A 19,740-nucleotide genomic window follows, 5' to 3' on the forward strand; every position below is an offset into this window, starting at 1 on the left:
GAGGGCGACTGCCAGATTGTCGTATTGTTCCGCTGAATAGTGCGGATAAAGGGTAATGCCACTCGCACTGGGGCGTCCGAACCCACAACATCCGTTATTGGGTCATCGTCCTCCGGGACCTCCTCAACGGGCAGGTTCATAGCCTTTGCCACACGGCGGAGAAGGTCCTGGTGTGCCTTCAGGTCAATAGGCGGGGGTTCGGATGTTGATGCCCCCGCCACCGCCTCGTCAGGTGAGGAGGACGAGGAGCGGCCTGGCAGCACCTCATCGGATGCCTGCTCCGCTCCTGGGCGGTCAGCAGCCACGGACTCCGGCCCCGGCGCCGGGCCTGGTGGCAAGTTAGTCTGTCCCTGTGGAGATGGGGAGGGGGCCTGCTAACCGTGGCTTCCGGTACCGAGCGCCCCGTAGCCGCCTGCCTTGGCGGAAGGGGAGGCCCTTGCTCGTGTTGAGCCCAGGGAACCCAATATCCCCAGTGTTGGGGTCCAAGGTCCCTTCCTTGAGACGCTGCCCTGAAGTCCACCGCGCTGCCCTCAGGGGAAGCGATGGAGGGTTCACGAGAGGGCCAGGGAGGAGCTGAGGCGGTTCCCGAACGCTCAACCGAAACCTGCGTCAGGTGTCCAGCCGGTGTCGAAGGTCGGTGTCAGTCATCGCGTGACCTAACCGGAGAGCGGGACCTGCGTGTGGCGCGGCGCCGGGAGCTCGACCGACGGCGCCGGGAGCTCGACCTCGACGGCGATCGGTGTCGTCGTGAGCGGCTCCGGGAGTCTCGATGCCGAAAGCGGTCTTTGGATCCGGACCTCTTGCGGTGCCAGTGACTCGGTGACCGGGACCGTTGCTGGGAGTACGACCGGTACCGCGATTGCGAGCGGTGCCGGGACTGCGACCGGTGCCGAGACGGGGAGCGGCGTCGCGATGTTGATCGACCTCTGGATCGGGATTGCCTCCGAGAGTGGGACCGGGATCGAGACCGAATCCTGGAGCGTCCGTCTCGCTTGTCAGGGGAAGGAGGCCGCATCATCAGCGGTTTGCCCACTGACTTAAGTGCCCGCACCGGCGGTGCCGGGGGCCGGGGGCTTGGAGCTTCCGCAAGCTCGATTAGCTCCCTCGCCGTCGCAAACGCCTCCGGCGTGGACGGGATCCGCAGCTCTACCTCGGTGGGTACCGGGGAGCTGGGTGGTGCCGGACTCGACGGCCCTTGCGGCGCCGGAGTCGACGGTACCGTGCACTGCCTGTGCACTGCCTCAGCCTGTACCGCTTGTGTCGGAGGCGGCTGGGCTAGAGGTCTCTGCTGATGCTTAGAAGAGACTGCCTTCGGCACCTTGTGCTTCCTTCCTGGGGAGAGGGAGCGGTGCCGGGACGTCAGTGCCGGGTGTCGAGGAGCCTCGGCACCGGAGCGGCTCGGTGCTGCCGGTGCGCTGCTCGCCGAGGAAGGCTTCGGCGCCGATGGAGTTGGCGCCGGAGGCTGGAGCGAAGCCTCCATTAGTAACTGTTTAAGGCGCGAGTCCCGCTCCTTTCTCGTCCGGGGTTTGAAGGCCACGCAGATCGGGCACTTGTCGGTTCTGTGTGCCTCCCCGAGGCAGCGAAGGCACGAGTCGTGCGGGTCACTCACCGGCATGTGCCGCTGGCAAGCCGCGCAGGGCTTGAATCCCGGTGCCCCGGGCATAAGCCCGCACCGGGTGCGGAAGAAGAGGGGCTAACCTCTCTAATTCCCTATTTACACTACTATACTTATCTAACTATAAAACTATACAACTATCAAACTAACTAACGAACTATATACAGTAAGAGATGGAGAAACGCTAGGGCTGTGGGGGTAAGGGAGCACTCCACTGTTCCAACTGGCCATCACGGGCGGTAAGAAGGAACTGAGGAGCGGACGGGCCGGCTGGGGTATATAACAGGCGCCATAGAGGCGCCACTCCAGGGGGCGCCAGCTGGCCCGCCGGAGTTGCTAGGGTAAAAATGTTCCGGAGAGCTGTGCACGCACGGCGCGCACACCTAAATTGGAATGCATAGGAGCAATCACTCGAAGAAGTGCAGAGTCTGAAGCCCGAAGTCCTGGGCACAGTCCAGTACCCGCACAGGGTATGGGGGGGTGCCTCCCAAAGACCAATCTAACACTAAAATTATGACCCGTACAAAATACTAAAATGATTTACAATGTTTTAAGGGACTAAGCTGAAGTTACAGACAAGAAGGGGTTCCGATCTGGACCCTGCAATGGTCCATCCCGCCCTTTATCCCCTCATTCGGAAGCTGGAGGTAAGCCAGGCGCATACGCAGACCAATGTGATGACTTTCACATTCTCTGGCTCCAGGTGCCTAGTGCACATCTGTAGCCCACGGTGGAATGCATTAGGGATTGTCACTCAAAGCAGAACGCAGCCATCCCTAGCACGGATATACTGCACTGCAGCCCCTGGAGATGTCACAGTCCTAATGAGTGCCCAGCTCCCCATACAGCCCCTCACATGCAGAGTTGAGACACTGTTCCCAGCGAGCTTGTCCTGCCGAAAGCTCTGGGGAGCGCAGTGCTTTCTGTGGAGAAAGCACCTCTGCATGGGCACGTACGGCAGGGCCAGCTCCTTGCCCACAGTCCTTACCAAAGTACCTTAGCAGGGCCTGAGGGGAGCTGGGGGACTGTGCCCATGGGGAGAGCCCCTTAAGATGGCCGACAAAGCGGGGGCAGTCAGCACCTTCCCCGAGGGTGCTGTATGATGAAGAGCACTTGGAAGTCTATGCGGAGCATGGGTCAAAGCGCACAAGCCCCTGCCACTGAGCCTCCATTGGCTGACAGCAGGGGAGGGCCTTCGACTCAGCACGGAGCAGCTCTGACTTGAGCCTGCAGAGGGAAGTGATGAACACACATGCCAGCCCATTCACATGATGCGTTCCCAGGAGGGGCATAATCCAGCTCGTGGGCACGTGCTCAATGGCTCTCCCACTTGCCTGGCACGTAGGGGGTGCAGCCTGGGGCTGGGGGTCTGTGTGGCATGGGGTGGGATTCTGCTCCTCACCCATTGCTGTCCCCCCAGTCCCAGCTGTGTCCCCTCCCCTTCCAGGGGGTCCCCCAGTCCCAGCCATGTCCCCCCAGTCACCCTCACACACACACCCCGTCCCAGCTGTGTCCCCCTGTCACCCTCACACACACCAGTCCTAGCTGTGTCCCCCCAGTCACCTTCACACAGCCCCACTCCCATCCATGTCCCCCAGTCACCCTCACACACACCTAGTCCCAGCTGTGTCCCCTCCCCTTCCAGGGGGTCCCCCAGTCCCAGCTGTGTCCCCTCCCCTTCCAGGGGGTCCCCCAGTCCCAGCCATGTCCCCCCAGTCACCCTCACACACACCAGTCCCAGCTGTGTCCCCATCACCCTCACACACACCAGTCCTAGCTGTGTCCCCCAGTCACCTTCACACCGCCCCACTCCCATCCATGTCCCCCAGTCACCCTCACACACACCCAGTCCCAGCTGTGTCCCCTCCCCTTCCAGGGGATCCCCCAGTCCCAGCTGTGTTCCCCACTCATCCAATGGGTCCCCCAATTCCAGCTGTATCCCCCCATCACCCTCACCCCCCCAATCCCAGCCATATCCCCCAGTCACCCTCACACACCCCCAGTCCCAGCCATGTCCCCTCTTTGTCCAAAGAAGCAGGTCCATGACAGTCAATGCCCAGGCCATGATGGTGTTTGCTATGACACTGACAATGCATTTCCCTTCCTCTGAGGGGCCTGACTGGGCATGTGGATGTGCAGGCAGCTCTGTACTGGGTGCTGCTGCGACACTGAAATTATTTCCTGTTGGAACTAGCCCATCTCTGTGAGAAAAATTCTCCCTTCTGCCCCTTCCCAGTAGTAGTGCTGTATGAATGTCTCAGGGTGACTATGTGGAACGGGACCTACTTTTATCCTCATTAAAAAGGGTTAATTAAATAATCATGTCCATGGCACATCAGGCTAATTCTCTCCCTCAGCTGCTCCTGTTCCTTGCTCCTGAAATGGACCAATGACCTGTTACATTATTGACATGAACTGTATAGATCATTGTTGTAACCACTGTTATATGTGTTTGAAGCATTTAGTCAGCTTCTTGAGAAAGGAAGTTGCAGATTAAGTGCCCAATCAAGAAACACTTAACTGACAATGGACCTTGAGAGACTCCAATCCACATATGAGAAGCTTCCTGGGACGTTCAAGGTAGCATGTGAGCAGTGGCTGCCACCTGCAAACTGAGTCATGCATGGACCTGTGACTTGCCTAGGTGGCTACAAACTCCATCTTGTTCTCCTGTGCAAAATCACAGCAACAAAGGGGTTTCCACCCAAAAGAGAGAGAATATAAAAGGCCCTGAAAACCCCTCAATTTTGTCTTCAGTACTGCTTCTTACCTCTGGAGGGACTTTGCTACAAACTGAAGCTCTGAACAAAGGACTGAATGACGCATCCCAGCTGTAGATGTACTCCAGAGACTTGATTTGAACCTGCAGTTTATTCCATCACTGCTACGAGCCTGAATCAAGAACTTTGCTATTGCTGTATGTATCTGATTCCATTTAACAGTTTTAACTCTCTTCTATATTTCTTTCTTTTTATGAATAAACCTTTAGATTTTAGATTCTAAAGGTTTGGCAACAGCGTGATTTGTCGGTAAGACATAACTTGTATATAGACCTGGGTCTGGGGCTTGGTCCTTTGGGATTGGGAGAACCTTTTCCTTTTACTGGGGTATTGGTTTTCATTACCATTTGTCCTCATAAGAAGTGGCTGCTGGTTATGATACTGGGAAACTGGAATGTCTGAGGCAATTGCTAGAGTGACTTCTGGTTAGCCAGTGGGGTAAAACTGGGGTCCTCTCTCTTTGGCTGGTTTTGTGTGCCTTGATAGTAAAGGAACCCCAGCCTTGGGCTGTAACTGCCCTGCTCTAAGCAATTTGTCCTGAATTGATACTCTCAGTTGTGTCCTGCCAGAGGCAGCATTGTTACAGGCCCTACCAAATTCACAGTCCATTTTGGTCAATTTCACAGTCATAAGATTTAAAAACATTTAAATTTCATGATTTCAGTTATTTAAATCTAAAATTTCACGGTGTTGTAATTGTAGGGCTCCTAACCCAAAAAGAACATGGAGGGGGGGAGGGGTCGCAAGGTTATTGGAGGGGAGGTTGCAGTACTGTTACCCTTACTTCGGCACTGCTGCTGGCGGCGGTGCTGCCTTCAGAGCTGGGCAGCTGGTGAGTGGAGGCTGTTGGCCAGGAAATCAGCTCTGAAGGCAGCAGCAGCAGCACAGAAGTAAGGATGGCATGGTATGGTGTTGCCACCCTTCTGTGCTGCTGCCTGCAGAGCTGGGCTGTCAGTCGGCAGCCACCACTCTCCGGCCGCTCAGTTCTGAAGGCAGCAGTGCAGAAATAAGGGTGGCGATACCACAACCCCCCTAAAATAACCTTGCAACCCCCCTGCAACTCCCTTTTGGGTCAGGACCCTCAGTTTGAGAAACGCTGGTCTCTCCTGTGAAATCTGGTCTTTTGTGTGCTTTTACCCTATACTATACAGATTTCATGGTCTGTGATGGATTTTTCAAGGCTGTGAATTCAGCAGGAGCCATGGACCATTAAAGATATTGATGATCATGTTTATATTTGGCCTCCATTGCTTCCCTTGAGGAGACAGTTCCCCAGCCCTGTACAGCTCACTGGGACATATTTCATACCCTCCTGTGGCACACAAGCCACATCCCGCAGGTCTCACTGGGTGTGGCTTATTAGCTTCCTCTGTGGGGTCCACTTTGCCCAGGGCCCCCCAGTCCTGGCCAATCCACAGGTGCAGGTTGTCAGCACCTTCATTGTTACTACCAAGATGCTGTTCCCAGCTTGCAATGGGCCAGCTTGCTTGGGCCAAAGTGAAGCACTGCTCCCTTCCAGTGTGCATGGCCAGCCCTGCTCTGGGGAGGAGGGACGCATCTGGCCCACTGTGGGCTCCCTCGTGCAAACCCGGTCTCTTTGGTCCCTGGGCCTGACTGACCCCAAGACCTGGAACAGAGGGGAGGCAGCTTACACCACTGCTAGCCAGGGCCCTGCCTGAGCCGCTGCAGTGGCTCAGCTCCTCCCACCAGCACATCCACCCACCAGGACACTTTCTGCCCAGGGGCAGAGCCAGCACTCGTTCTCCAGCCATATGGGGGCTATTTCCTGCTCCTTCACACCACTGTCGCCAGGGCAGAAGGTGAATCCCGCTATTTGGGCCGGACCCCCCACTACCCAGCCCCTGGGTCCCCACTCACACCTGGGCACAGCAGGGTACAATGCAGCCAGCCGGGGGAGCGGGTGTTGCCTTGGTGCCCATTGTGACACTGGGCCAGGCAGCAGAGTGAGGCCTCGCAGGGGTCAGTGGCAGACCATGTGGCTCCCTCCTGCCTGGGCTGGCCCATACTATCCCAGGTGCTCTTGGGGAGATACCAGTGTAACCCTGGGGGCTGGGGCTCCCCCACCCCCAAGCTTTCTGCTAATGACAATGCAGCTCCCTCATCCACAGCCCTGCAGGCTGCCCCGGTAGAAAAGAGAGGGGTTGGATATGAATTCCCCCTCCCTCTGGGCCTGGTTCCAGGGCAGTAATTGCATGCTTCCCACAGAGAACTAGCTGCAGCCTGAGGCAAGCAGTGTGTCTGCTGCAGGCTGGGCCTGGCCAATCCCTGCAGCCCCTCTAGGCCCCAGGGGCGGCTCTAGGCACCAGCGGGCCAAGCACCCGCTTGGGGCGGCGTCCTGGGGAGGGCGTCATTTGGCTCCGGTGGAGCTCCCGCCGGCATGCCTGCGGCAGGTCCACCGGAGCCCGGGACGAGCGGACCTGCCGCAGTCATGCCTGCGGCGGGTCCCGTCTTCCCGCGGCTCCGGTTGAGCTCCCGCAGGCATGACTGCGGCAGGTCCGCTGGTCCCGGGCTCCGGTGGACCTGCCGCAAGCATGCCGGCAGGAGCTCAACCGGAGCCGCGGGAAGAGGGGACCCGCCGCGGGACCGGGGAAGGGCGGCGCAGCGCTCCGCGCTGCTTGGGGCAGCGTGATTTGTAGAGCCGCCCCTGCTAGGCCCCACCAACCAAAGGGCCTGCTCCCTGCAAAGACAGGCCCTTTCTATGCACAGGGAAGCTAGCCAGAGCTCTGCACCTGGCTGCAGGGGCAACTCCCTCTCCTCTCTGCCCAAGAGGCCAGCTGGCAGGACACACCCCAGAACCTGCGACAGCCATAGCCCCATCACTCACACTAAGGGGCCCAGACCTGTCCCCGCAGGTGGAGGGGACCCCACCGCACAGGCTCAGGGGGCAGAGCCTCTTACCTTCTTCTTCTTCTTCTTAAGCAGTACCTTCACCCCATCCACTGACACCAGGAGACTCACTTTCTTCTTCTTGATGTTCTTTGCTTTAAACTCGTACTGGGGGAGGTAAGGGAGAGGCCAGTGAACCCCCTGCACCACCTGCCCACGCCCTCCCACCAAGCAGCACCCGATTGCCGGCACTGGGCGCTGCGGCGGAGGGCAAAGGAAGGATCTCGTACACGTGCACACTGGCACACCTACACACGCATGTACACGTATAAACACACGCACATGTGCAAACAGAAGCACGTACAGTCTAGTCCACAAGGCTCTTGTTCTCCCTATCGGTCTCCTGCTCCCCACTTCTCTCTCCCACACAAGCAGAGCATAAGACAGCGACACTGATGCACGATATGTCATACCAGCTGGGACCAACAATGCCACTATGCCAGTATCCTGTGTTAGAAGCTCAAGAAAGGCATCCCCCTCCTCAACGTCCCGGGTGGCTGCAATGCCAGCTCCTGGTGGCACTAACGACCCGGTGACACCTTTTTGGGGGAGATGGGATGTTACATTCATCATCCATTTTTATTGCAAATCTTCAGAGAAAAATAGTACCTAGGCAAAGATGTCAGCAAGTCACTCAGAAATTGGGATGCTAACCCACAGGGCTGGACCACACAGCACGCACACCCTCCCAGGGCTAGTCCATATCCAAATCCCACCCCACTGCTTCCCAAACTGCCATCTAGGGATCACTAGCTGTCCCTGGAGCATTTGCTGGCCTTCTGCCCCACGCAGCTGGCTGTGACCAGTGGCTAATGTACCCTTTCATTTAAAGTGAATGTAGTGATGTTGTATTACATCACTGTGGGTTTGGCTCTAGTCGCTACAGTTTCAAGCTCAACAGAGCAAAATTGTCTCTGGTGCTTTTCTCAAATGTGGAGGCTCTAGGGACACACAAAGTCCAAGGATACCAACTGCAGACACAATCACCAGCACAAAGTTTGATTAAAGCACTAAACAAAGTTACAATTACCCATGCCTATAGAAACCCTCCACAAACCTATGCAGTAATTATACCTGCAGTCATCCTCACGTCCCCAACGACATTCATGGGAACGATGGACCTCTCACCAACTGATCATTGGTAGCGGGAGAGCTGCTGCTGGGGGTTTTCCTGTGGGTATTCCCACTTTTACCCAACCAGGGAACCCTTTATACATTGCAATTCTACCTATGCCTAACACCTTATGCATATGCATGAAGGTGCCAGCCGTCTTTTCCTTATCGGTACTTCTACACCCCAGGAACATTGGGGTGCCCCGTTTTATAGATTGTTTATAGTTCCTCTTATTCTTATTAGCATCTACGCACAACATATACAATGCGGTCAACACAGACATTCCTTGATGTTACAATCAGGTGTCTTGTGGTCTCAGACAATATGCTGTGGTCTACTGCAATTATCTACTGGCCCATCTTTACCATAACCTTGTGACTTTATGGGCATAGAGTTATTCCTAGGTCATTCACTCATGTTAAGTATTCTGATGCCTATGGCCTAGTATGGCTAAGTTGACATCTTACAGGTCTCAGCCTTAGGCCATGCGTCTCAGCCTTGCTTTCCTTATCTACCTAATACACACTCATCACTGTCAATCCTATATGTCTATAATCCTACAACTTCGATCTATTTAGCATTGATTGTTTATGAACTGACCATAACATCACTTAATACAATGATACGTGGATGATAGAATGAACTAACTGGCTACACTGACCAGCTCAGAGGCAATGAGAACTACACAAAAAATGTCCCAGCTCTCATATCTCCACAGGGCAGGGACATTACATGAACACTAATAGGGGCAGAGATGGGTCAGTGCGGTAGGGCTGGGTCCGTGTGATTGTGGGTCAGCGCTGGGGCTCCATGAGCTGATCTCTAGGAAGATGTGGTCCATCCTATGGCACAGCAAGAACCCCATGGACATTGATCTCTACAAACAGAAAGGGGTTGGCTGGTTGTTAAAGTAGCTGCTCAGACCCAGCAAATTCCTGCTCAGCCTCCCCAAGCCCCCTGCAGGTTCTACTGCAGCAGTTCTTGGCCCACGCTGCTGTGCTGGGGTGCTGACGTGCACTTCTGTGTGGTAAGCACTTGGGGATCCTTGGGGACAGAAAGTATTGACGATGGTAGGCTCTGGCACGCTGAGACCACAGGCTACTGTGGTGACCAATCTGTCTCACTGTGTCCTTGTTCTCTCCATCTGTCTGTCTGTCTGCATCTGGTGTCTCTTGTCTTGTCCTTAGATTGCCAGCTCTTTGAGGTTGGGACTGTCTCTTTGTGCTGTATTTGTACAGTGCTAGCACAATGGGGTCCTGGTTTGGGCCAGGGGCTCCCTACAGACTCCACAACATAAATACAAAATACTAACTGCTGAAGGCTGGTAGTAAAGTATATTGCTATGTCACCGACATTGGGTAACTCTGAATCTGGTGCAGGCTGGTCAGTCTCCCCACCCTTTTGGGATCATTTGAGCCTTGTCTCAAGAAATCACAGTCTGACTCAAACATATTTACATGCCTTAAACTGAGGGGCAATCGCCCTGGTCATTCCAGTGTATGCCAGAGCAGAGGTTCTCAAATGCGCCCAATGTATTCTGGGGTGTGTGTAGGAAAAAAATATACTGCACACATTTTATCCACAGCAATGAATAACTAGCAAAGCTGATTCCTCCAGACATATTATGTCCTCAGGTGGCGCTGTGCATTTGACTCTAGGTGGCGCTGTGTATTTTGATGGATTTCTGTTAAGCTTGCATAGCATTATACAAAGTCGTTGCCATCTGTATGTTAATCCGTTTGCTACAGCACAGTGCGCACGTGTAATTGTAAGCATCGACTAGGGTGACCAGATAGCAAGTGTGAAAAATTGGGACAGGGGGTGGGGGGTAATAGGCGCCTATATCAGAAAAAGCCCCGAATATCAGGACTGTTCCTATAAAATCAGGACATCTGGTCACCCTAGCATCGACCACAATCACAGTTTTGCTTTTGCTCCTATTACAATGGATTGTTAGCTCATTCGTGGAATTGCTCTGCTCCAAAAACCAGGAGCACTCATCACACTAGTAACAACAGTGCAATGCCAGTAAGCAGCATCTCACTTTCCTGTATACTTAAACGGCTCTGTTTGAATCAGCGCCTTAGTGGTTTTCATATTTTGTGAGAGTTGAATGTTGATGGTTTTTGTCAGTGTATGTACTTGTGTGGCAGGGGACACCAAGAAGGGGGCGTGATCAAATAAGTTTGAGAACCACTGTTCCAGAGTACCCTGCGTGCTGCGCACTGGCTGAGTGTTGAGGAAGGTAGAGCATTATGGGGTAAGGGACAGGTGGTTTGTTGCTCATGCCCCCCCCCCCCACACACACACACACTCTCTCTCTCTCTCCCTGTGAGCTGGGTAGCACAGCTGCACTCACATGCTCACTGCTGTTACAAGAGCACACCGGGAAGTGGAGTTTGGTGCACGGTGTATTTCAGAACTGATCTCACTGCAGAGAGAAAAGGCCCAGATAAAAGAGCGTGGGTTAGACACCCATACAAACCCCAGCCCAGCTTCAGAAGCTGCCCCCAGCAGCAGGCACCTTCCTGCGACATTAGCAGCGTGCACTGAGATATTGGCTTCGTCAGCCAGCACTTGAAAGGTAATTTAATGATAACAGCACTGAAGTACAGTTCCCCAAAGCCACTGAACACCTGCTGATGGACGTGAGATACAGATGGATCAGACAGAACAGTGCCTGAAGGCTGCAATGAGAGCGACAGCTCCTAAACCTTTCCGCTGCGTCCAGCCAGCTGGGAGACTGGAGCGAATGAGCAGCTCCTGGCGTGGTGCAGAGCTGACAGCCTGGCGTGGCTGCAGCGCTAGGGCCTAGATCTGCCCCCAGCACAGTCTGACTCCCACCTTCACGCTGCTCACTGCCGACACACCTCACCCTCCTGGAGGGACACCCTTCATGGCTTGTCTTCTGACTTGTCCCTTGGCCTCTCTGCTGAGACTGCCAACAAAGGGGCCAGCTGGGGTGGGTTTTCCAATGACACGGAGGCCTGTCCACTGGACCTGGACTGTGACTCACAGCCCCAAAGCCATTTCATGCCCAGCTGGCCGCAGAGCACTCTCTCTCTCTGACATCAGTGAGTGCCAGGGAGCATTTGAAATGAATGAAGATCAGATGAGATTGACTCAGGCTATGTCTACACTACAGAGCTTACAGCGGCACAGCCATACTGATATATGTGCGCTGCTGTAAAACCTCTTGTGTAGCCGCTCTATTGCGATGGGAGAGAGCTCTCCTGCCGGCGTCATTAAACCACCCCTAACGAGCGGTGGTAGCTCTGTTAGAGGGAGAAACTCTCCTGCTGACATAGCGCTGTGCACACTACCACTTATGCTGGCGAAATTTATATTGCTCAGGGGGGTGGAATAGACATGGTCTAATTATCTCTGTATGGCTGGGCTCTAAGCGGGAGGGAAGGGGAGGAGCCCCTGTGTTTTGTGCTAGGAAGGTCTAACAAAGAGCTAGTGAAGCAGTCTGATCTTGAGCTGAGAGAAGGCAGGGCCAGGCAAGGTAGGGAAGAGGTTTGTGTGCGTGCATGTGTGCAGGGGAGTTGGAATGTCGTGGGGAGATCAGGCTGCTCAGATACTTGCTGTGGGGACTAAATTAAAGCAAATCCATAAACTAAAGGAAAGAACCCTTGGCTAGTAAGTGCCACACAACTCTGTCGCCCTGACAGCATGTCCCAAAGCCAAAGCTCCACGGTAACCGGAGCAAAAAGAAGAGCGGCCCGTTACTGAGAGAGAAGAGGGCCCAGCTTACAGCACAGACTCCCCTGCCCCCAAAGCACAGACACATCTTTTGTACCCTATCCAGCAAACTGGTGCCAGGGTTATCCCACAGGGCAGACTGATTTATGTTAAAGTGATTTAAGTCACAACTTTTAATCATGATTTCAATCAGTAAGCAGGAAACCTCAATTTAAATAATCAATTTTAATCTTGTTTTGCATTTGTACTTCTAGTTATTTTCCTAATGAAAGGCTGATTCTCATTGTCTGGTAGACATTAAAACATGATGATTTGCAATTACATATGGCCGTTACACCAAATTTGGTGCTTCTTTTGGCTACCAGGAGGATACACTATATCTATACACATTTATTTAAGCAACTATACAGCCTAAAATCTGTGTTCAGAGTCTTAATTTTTATATTTTTATTATGGCGAATGATGCATTTGACATTTACTAGATGATGAATTTTTTACTTCTCATGTGTGTCCAGCTCAATTCAGATGGAAATTAGAATTCAGTGTTATCTATAGTTGGTAGATTTCACTGATTGTTTCTGGTTACCATGTCCTTCAAGATTTTAGAACTTGTAGAGCTCATCCTCTCACACTTAGTTTTTATTCATAGACTGGAAGAGGAAAACAAGCTTTCCTGCCTTTTCAATTCTCAACTGATTTCTTTACTAATCATTGAGCTGAACTAATTGAATAAACTAAAATGATGAAAATATTCACTCTGCGCCTGCAGAAGAGGCCATTGCTGTCAAAAGCTGGTTTAGCCCTTCAGCAGACTCTAGTTCCAGGTGCTGAGCTAGTGATTTCCATCAGTACAGAGTTTTGACTTTCTTTAAAACATCAGCAGCAAATATGTACTGATTAATAATAATTTTTTATTTAATTTAAATGATTTAATAGTAAGTTTAGGCCTTAACATAAGAGGTTATTTACCTATAACTGGAGGTTCTTCAAGATGTGTGGTCCCTGTCTGTATTCCACTGAGGGGTTACGCATGCACCATGTGTCTAGAGTTGGAGAATTTGAAAGTTAGTGTCCATTGGTCTGCGCATGCACCATGGCTCACCTTGTGCTTCCATCCGAGGCGATAAAGAGCGGGACAGACCGACCTTGTCTTCAGTTCTTTCCCTACTTCAAATTGACCAATCCACAGCAAAGGGGAAGGTGGATGGCGAGTGGAATACAAATGGGGACCACACATCTCAAAGAACCTCCTATTACAGGTAAGTAACATCCTTTTCTTCTTCGAGTGATGGTCCCTATTGTATTCCACTGAGGGTGATTGACAAGCAGTACCTAAGTTGGAGGAGGATGGAATGGTCGTGTGGAGAACTGCAGTGCTGAAGGAGGCATCTGCTGTCGAGTCATGCACTAAGGTATAGTGTGCTGCAAGGGTGTGCACCGAACTCCATGTGGCTGCTCTACATATGTCTACAAATGGAATGTCTTGAAGGGAAGCCATGGTCACAGGCTGAGCTCTCGTGGAGTGAGACCGCACCCCTGTAGGGGGAAGTAGGCCTGACAGTTGGTAGTGGTGTATAATGCAACCCGAAATCCATTTGGAGATTCTCTTGGTGGAGATGGCCTGTCCCGTCCCTCCCACACCACCCCGAGTCTCTCTGATACTGCAACAAACAGTCTAGGGGATTTCCTGATTGGTTTATTTCTCTACAGGTAGAAGGCTAAAGCTCGCTGTATGTTGAGGGAATGGAGCTGACATTCCTTTGCAGAAGTGTGTGGTCTCAGGAAGAAAACAGGTAAGTGAATGGCTTGATTCAAATGAAACTGGGAGACCACCTTTGGCAAAAATTTGGGGTGTAGCCCTAGGGAGACTTTATCCTTGTGGAATATCATCAAAGAAGGGTCCACCATCTTAGCTCTGAGCTCGCTAACCCATCTTGAGGAAGTAATTGCAACCAGGAAGGCGACTTTCATGGAAAGAAGGGATATGGAGCACAAAGCTAATGGCTCAAAGGATGGCTTCGTCAGCACAGAGAGAACTAGATTCGGGTCTCATTGGGGTGCAGTTGGTTGGATGGGTGGGAGGCCTTTCCAAAACCTAGTGGTTAGCGAGTGTGTAAAGACAGGGCAACCTTCCACCAGAGGGTGGAACGCGCTAATTGCCACCAGGTGGACTCTCAAAGAACTGCAAGTGAGACCTGATGACTTTAAGGATAGAATTTTGTACAGAATGAGGGAGACCCCTCGGATTCTGGTAAGACTCCTTTGCGTTGAGCTCAAGATGTGAAGCATTTCCACTTGGCTTGGTAACATTGCCCAGTGGACTCTTTCCTGCTGCTGGAAAGAACATGTTGTACAGCTGAAGAACATGTCTGTACTAAAGTAGATGCCCATCCAAATACCACAATCTGAGGTGTAGCATGTGTGGATTGGGATGTTGGCTCTTGCGTTGTACTGGGTCAGATCGGGGAAGTTGACAATGGGAATCGATGGTCAGGAGGACAGGCAGAGGAGATTGAGAAACCAGAACTGTCTGGGCCAGCAGGGGGTGATTAGAATGACCATCACTCTGTCTCGTTGAATCTTGTGCAGCATCCAAGGCAGAAGCGGTAGAGCAGGGAAGGCATGGCTGAGTTGGTCTGACCAGGGCCTGGTCTACACTACGATTATAGTTTGAATTTAGCAGTGTTACCTCGATTTAAGTCTGGACCCATCCACACGACTAAGCCCTTTTTTTTTACTTAAAGAGCTCTTTAAATCGATTTCTTTACTCCACCTCTAACAAGGGGATTAGCGCTGAAATCGGCCTTGCCGGGTTGAATTTGGGGTAGTGTGGATGCAATTCGACGGTTTTGGCCTCCGGGAGCTATCCCAGAGTGCTCCATTGTGACTGCTCTGGACAGCGCTCTCAACTCAGATGCACTGGCCAGGTAGACAGGAAAAGGCCTGCAAACTTTTGAATATCATTTCCTGTTTGGCCAGCATGGCAAGGTGCAGGTGAGTGCAGATCTCATCAGATCTCATCAGCAGAGGTGACCACGATGGAGTCCTAGGATCGCAAAAGAGCTCCAGCATGGACCGAATGGGAGGTACGGGATCTGCTTGCCCTATGGGGAGACGAATCCGTGCTAACTGAACTCCGTTCCAGTAAACGAAATGCCAAAACATTAGAAAAAGTCTCAAAGGGCATGAAGGACAGAGACTATAACAGGGACGTACAGCAGTGTCGCATGAAAATTAAGGAGCTAAGATAAGCCTACCACAAAACCAGAGAGGCAAACAGCTGCTCCGGATCAGAGCCCCAAACATGCCGCTTCTATGATGAGCTGCATCTAGGGGGTGCAGCCACCACTACCCCAACCCTGTGCTTTGACTCCGTCAATGGAGAATCATGCAACACGGAAGCGGGTTTTGGGGACAAGGAAGATGATGATGAAGAGATTGAAGATAGCTCACAGCAAGGAAGTGGAGAAACCAGTTTCCCCAACAGCCAAGGTATGTTTTTCACCCTGGACCTGGAGCCAGTAACCCCTGAACCCACCCAAGGCGGGCTCCCGGACCCTGAAGGCAGAGAAGGGACCTCTGGTGTGTACCTTTGTAAATATTACACATGGTTTAAAAGCAAGCGTATTTAATGATCGATTTGCCCTGGCATTCACGGCCAGTACAGCTACTGGAAAGGTCTGTTAATGTGTATGGGGATGGAGCGGAAATCCTCCAGGGACATTGCCATAAGTATTATACAGGCCAACAGCACGTATTTGGGAATCATTGCATAACAAAGCATGGCAGCGTATGATCCCGGTGTTTGCTGGCATTCAAACAACATCCGTTTTTTATCTCACTGTGTTATCCTCAGGAGAGTGATATCATTCATGGTCACCTGGTTGAAATAGGGTGCTTTTATTAAGGGGACATTCAAAGGTGCCCATTCCTGCGCGGCTGTTTGGCTGTGGTTGAACAGAAATGTTCCCCGCTGTTAGCCATGCGGTGGGGGGAGGGGTGAAGCGTGAGTGATCTCTCACACCAAACTGGCAGGCCCTCAATACAAGAGGCAAAATGCAACCTTGTAACGAAAGCACATGTGCTGTGTAATGTGAACAGCAAGGTTTAATGTGAAAGAGTGTACCCATTGTTCTCTAAAATGTGTCTTTTTAACCACTCTCCCTTTTCCTCCACCAGCTACGAATGTTTCTTCTGCACAGAGGCTAGTGAAGATTAGAAGGCGAAAAAAATGCACTCGGGATTAAATGTTCTCTGAGCTCCTGCTATCCTCCCACACTGACAAAGCACAGCAGAATGCGTGAAGGCAGACAATGTTAGAGTGCAGGAAAGCACAATATGAACACGAGGAGAGGTGACAGTCTGAAGAGAGTAAGTGGCGGTCTGAAGAGAGTAAGTGGCGGTCTGAAGATGATAGGTGGCGTCAGCTTGCTGACAGAAGGCAAGAGTCGATGCTCAGGCTGATGGAAGATCAAACTCATATGCTCCAGCATATGGTTGAGCTGCAGGAAAGGCAGCAGGAGCACAGACCGCTGCTACAGCCCCTGTGTAACCAACAGCCCTCCTCCCCAAGTTCCATTGCCTCCTCACCCAGACGCCCAAGAATGCGGTGGGGGGGGAGGGCCTCCAGTCACCCAACCACTCCACCCCAGAGAACAACAAGGAGAAACAAACAGAACTTTCACACCGTAGCCTGGCCAGTCATGAAACTGGTTTTCAAAGCTTCTCTGATGCGCACCGCGCCCTTCTGTGCTCTTCTAACTGCCCTGGTGTCTGGCTGGCTGCTGATTACGCGCAGGCGATTTGCCTCAACCTCCCACCCCGCCATAAACGTCTCCCCCTTACTCTCACAGATATTGTGGAGCGCAGAGCAAGCAGTAATAACAATGGGAATATTGGTTTAGCTGAGATCTAACCGAGTCAGTAAACTGTGCCAGCACACTTTTAAATGTCCAAATGCACATTCTACCAACACTTCTGCACTTGCTCAGCCTATAGTTGAACAGCTCCTGACTACTGTCCAGGCTGCCTGTGTATGGCTTCATGAGCCGTGGCATTAAGGGGTAGGCTGGGTCCCCAAGGATAACTATAGGCATTTCAACATCCCCAAAGGTTATTTTCTGGTCTGGGAAGAAAGTCCCTTCCTGCAGATTTTGAAACAGACCAGAGTTCCTGAAGACGCGAGCGTCATGTACCTTTCCCGGCCATCCCATGTTAATGTTGGTGAAACGTCCCTGTGATCCACCAGTGTTTGCAGCACCACTGAAAAGTACCCATTTCAGTTTATGTACTCGCTGGCTTGGTGCTCCAGTACCAAGACAGGGATACGGGTTCCGTCTATTGCCCCACCACAGTTAGGGAATCCCATTTCAGCAAAGCCATCCACTATGACCTGCACATTTCCCAGAGTCACTACCCTTGGTATCAGCAGCTCAGTGATTGCCTTGGCTACTTGGATCACAGCAGTCCCCACAGTAGATTTGCCCACTCCAAATTGATGCCCAACTGACTGGTAGCTGTCTGGCGTCGCAAGCTTCCACAGGGCTATCGCCACTCACTTCTCAACTGTGAGGGCTGCTCTCATCTTGGTATTCTGGCGCTTCAGGGCAGGGGAAAGCAAGTCACAAAGTCCCATGAAAGTGCCCTTACGCATGCAAAAGTTTTGCAGCCACTGGGAATCATCCCAGACCTGCAACACTATGCAGTCCCACCAGTATGTGCTTGTTCCCCGGGCCCAGAATCGGCGTTCCACAGCATGAACCTGCCCCATTAACACCATGATGTGCACATTACCGGGGCCCGTACTTTGTGAGAAGTCTATGTCCATGTCTATGTCCCCATCACTCTCGTCACTGCGCTGCCGTCACCTCCTCGCCTGGTTTTGCTTTGGCAGGTTCTGGTTCTGCATATACTCCAGGATAACACGCGTGGTGTTTACAGTGCTCATAATTGCCGCGGTGATCTGAGTGGGCTCCATGATCCCAGTGCTATGGCGTCTGGGCTGAAAAAAGGCGCGAAACGATTGTCTGCTCTGACGGAGGGAGGGGCGACTGACAACATGGCTTACAGGGAATTACAGTCCACAAAGGGGGTGGCTTTGCATCAAGGAGAAACACAAACAACTGTCACACAGAATGGCCCCCTCAAGGATCGAACTCAAAACCCTGGGTTTAGTAGGCCGTTGATTTCATGGAGGGAGGAAGCAAATGAATACAAAACAAATCGGGTCTATTTCTTGTTTTGATCCACTCCATCTATCTTTTACATCTTTAGGGTGACAGCAGACGGTGCAGATCGACTGCTAGCCATCATCATCTCCTGGCTGCTCGCCAGAAGACGGTGCAGTAGGACTACTAGCCATCATCATTTCCTGGGTGCTCGACAGAAGATAGGAATGACCTGGCTGAGTCACTCCCATGTCTGCCCAGGTACCACTGACTGACCTCACTGAGGTCGGTTAAAAGAGCACCCAGGAATACAATGACAATGGCTACCAGGCATAATGCACCGTCTGCTGCCAAAAGGCAATGAGCTGCTGCTGTGTAGCAATGCAGTCCCACGTCTGCCAGCACCCAGGAGACTTACGGTGACGGTCAGCTGTGCGGGCTCCATGCTTGCCGTGGTATGGGGTCTGCACAGGTAACCCAGGAAAAAAGGCGCGAAATCATTGTCTGCTGTTGCTTTCACAGAGGGGGGGGGGCCTGACGACATGTACCCAGAATCACTCGCGACACTGTTTTTGCCCTATTAGGCATCGGGATCTGAACCCAGAATTCCAATGGGCGGTAGAGACTGTGGGATAGCTACCCACAGCGCAACACTCTGGAAGTCAACACTAGCCTCGGTACTGTGGACGCAATCCGCCGACTTAATGCACTTATAGCATTTTTTGTGGGGACACACACACAATTGACTGTATAAAAACGATTTCTGAAAAAACGACTTCTATAAATTCGACCTAATTTCATAGCGTAGACATACCCCAGGGGAGTAGGAAAGCGACCTGATCTCTGGTCTGATCTCTGACTTATGGAATTGTGAAGTTCCCACTTGTGGTCTATTGCAAAATTTCCGCTGAGAGAGTCTGTCTTGGCCTATGCAGAGTGCTGATTAATTTGGGCTTCTTCTCTATCAGAGGCAGACTTTTGAGAAAGTGTGCTTTCTCCAACATTTATGTGAGACAAACAGCTGTCATGGCTGGTCTAGGGTTCCTCAGTCCTGCCTTGGTGCAGGGGGCTGGGCTGGACTAGACAACCGCTCGAGCCCGACATTACTATGATTGTTGAGTTATTGAGATTTTCTTTTGCTTGGGTTGCACAGAATGGTGAGTCCAGGGCAATGTACTCTTATGGCGAAGGTGTTAATGAAGCACATGGTAGGTTACCAGGACACAATGGATATGAAGCTCTCCAGAGAGGCTCAACAGAGTGCCATAGCCAAGGATGCCTTGGTGGTGAAAGGACTCGTGACCCAGGGCACAGCGTTTCCAGGTCACTGGTGCTCGGACTGCTGCAGCAAGTGCCAAAAGCTTCAGGCAGATGGGGCTGTGACAGATCTCCAGCCAAAACTGCTGGGGGTGATGTGGGCCACGTTCTCAAAGGAGTTCATCAGCCCAGTTT

At 52.2% G+C, this 19,740-nt stretch overlaps 1 protein-coding gene across 5 annotated transcripts in view; it reads right to left on the reverse strand.

The window, feature by feature from the left end:
• Positions 1-19,740, reverse strand: part of LOC120370684 (carboxyl-terminal PDZ ligand of neuronal nitric oxide synthase protein-like) — a 174,216-nt gene that overhangs the window by 68,685 nt on the left and 85,791 nt on the right. For 4 of the 5 annotated variants that reach the window (XM_039485737.1, XM_039485736.1, XM_039485740.1 and 1 more), the window contains exon 3: positions 7,315-7,410. The exons of the other annotated variant lie outside the window; for it this stretch is intronic. In XM_039485737.1, the coding sequence (XP_039341671.1) occupies positions 7,315-7,410 (96 nt within the window). The remainder of the gene's footprint in view (positions 1-7,314; positions 7,411-19,740) is intronic. 5 annotated transcript variants of the gene reach the window in all.

This window comes from Mauremys reevesii, linkage group 8 (assembly GCF_016161935.1).
Source record: "Mauremys reevesii isolate NIE-2019 linkage group 8, ASM1616193v1, whole genome shotgun sequence".
NCBI classification, from domain to species: Eukaryota; Metazoa; Chordata; order Testudines; family Geoemydidae; genus Mauremys; species Mauremys reevesii.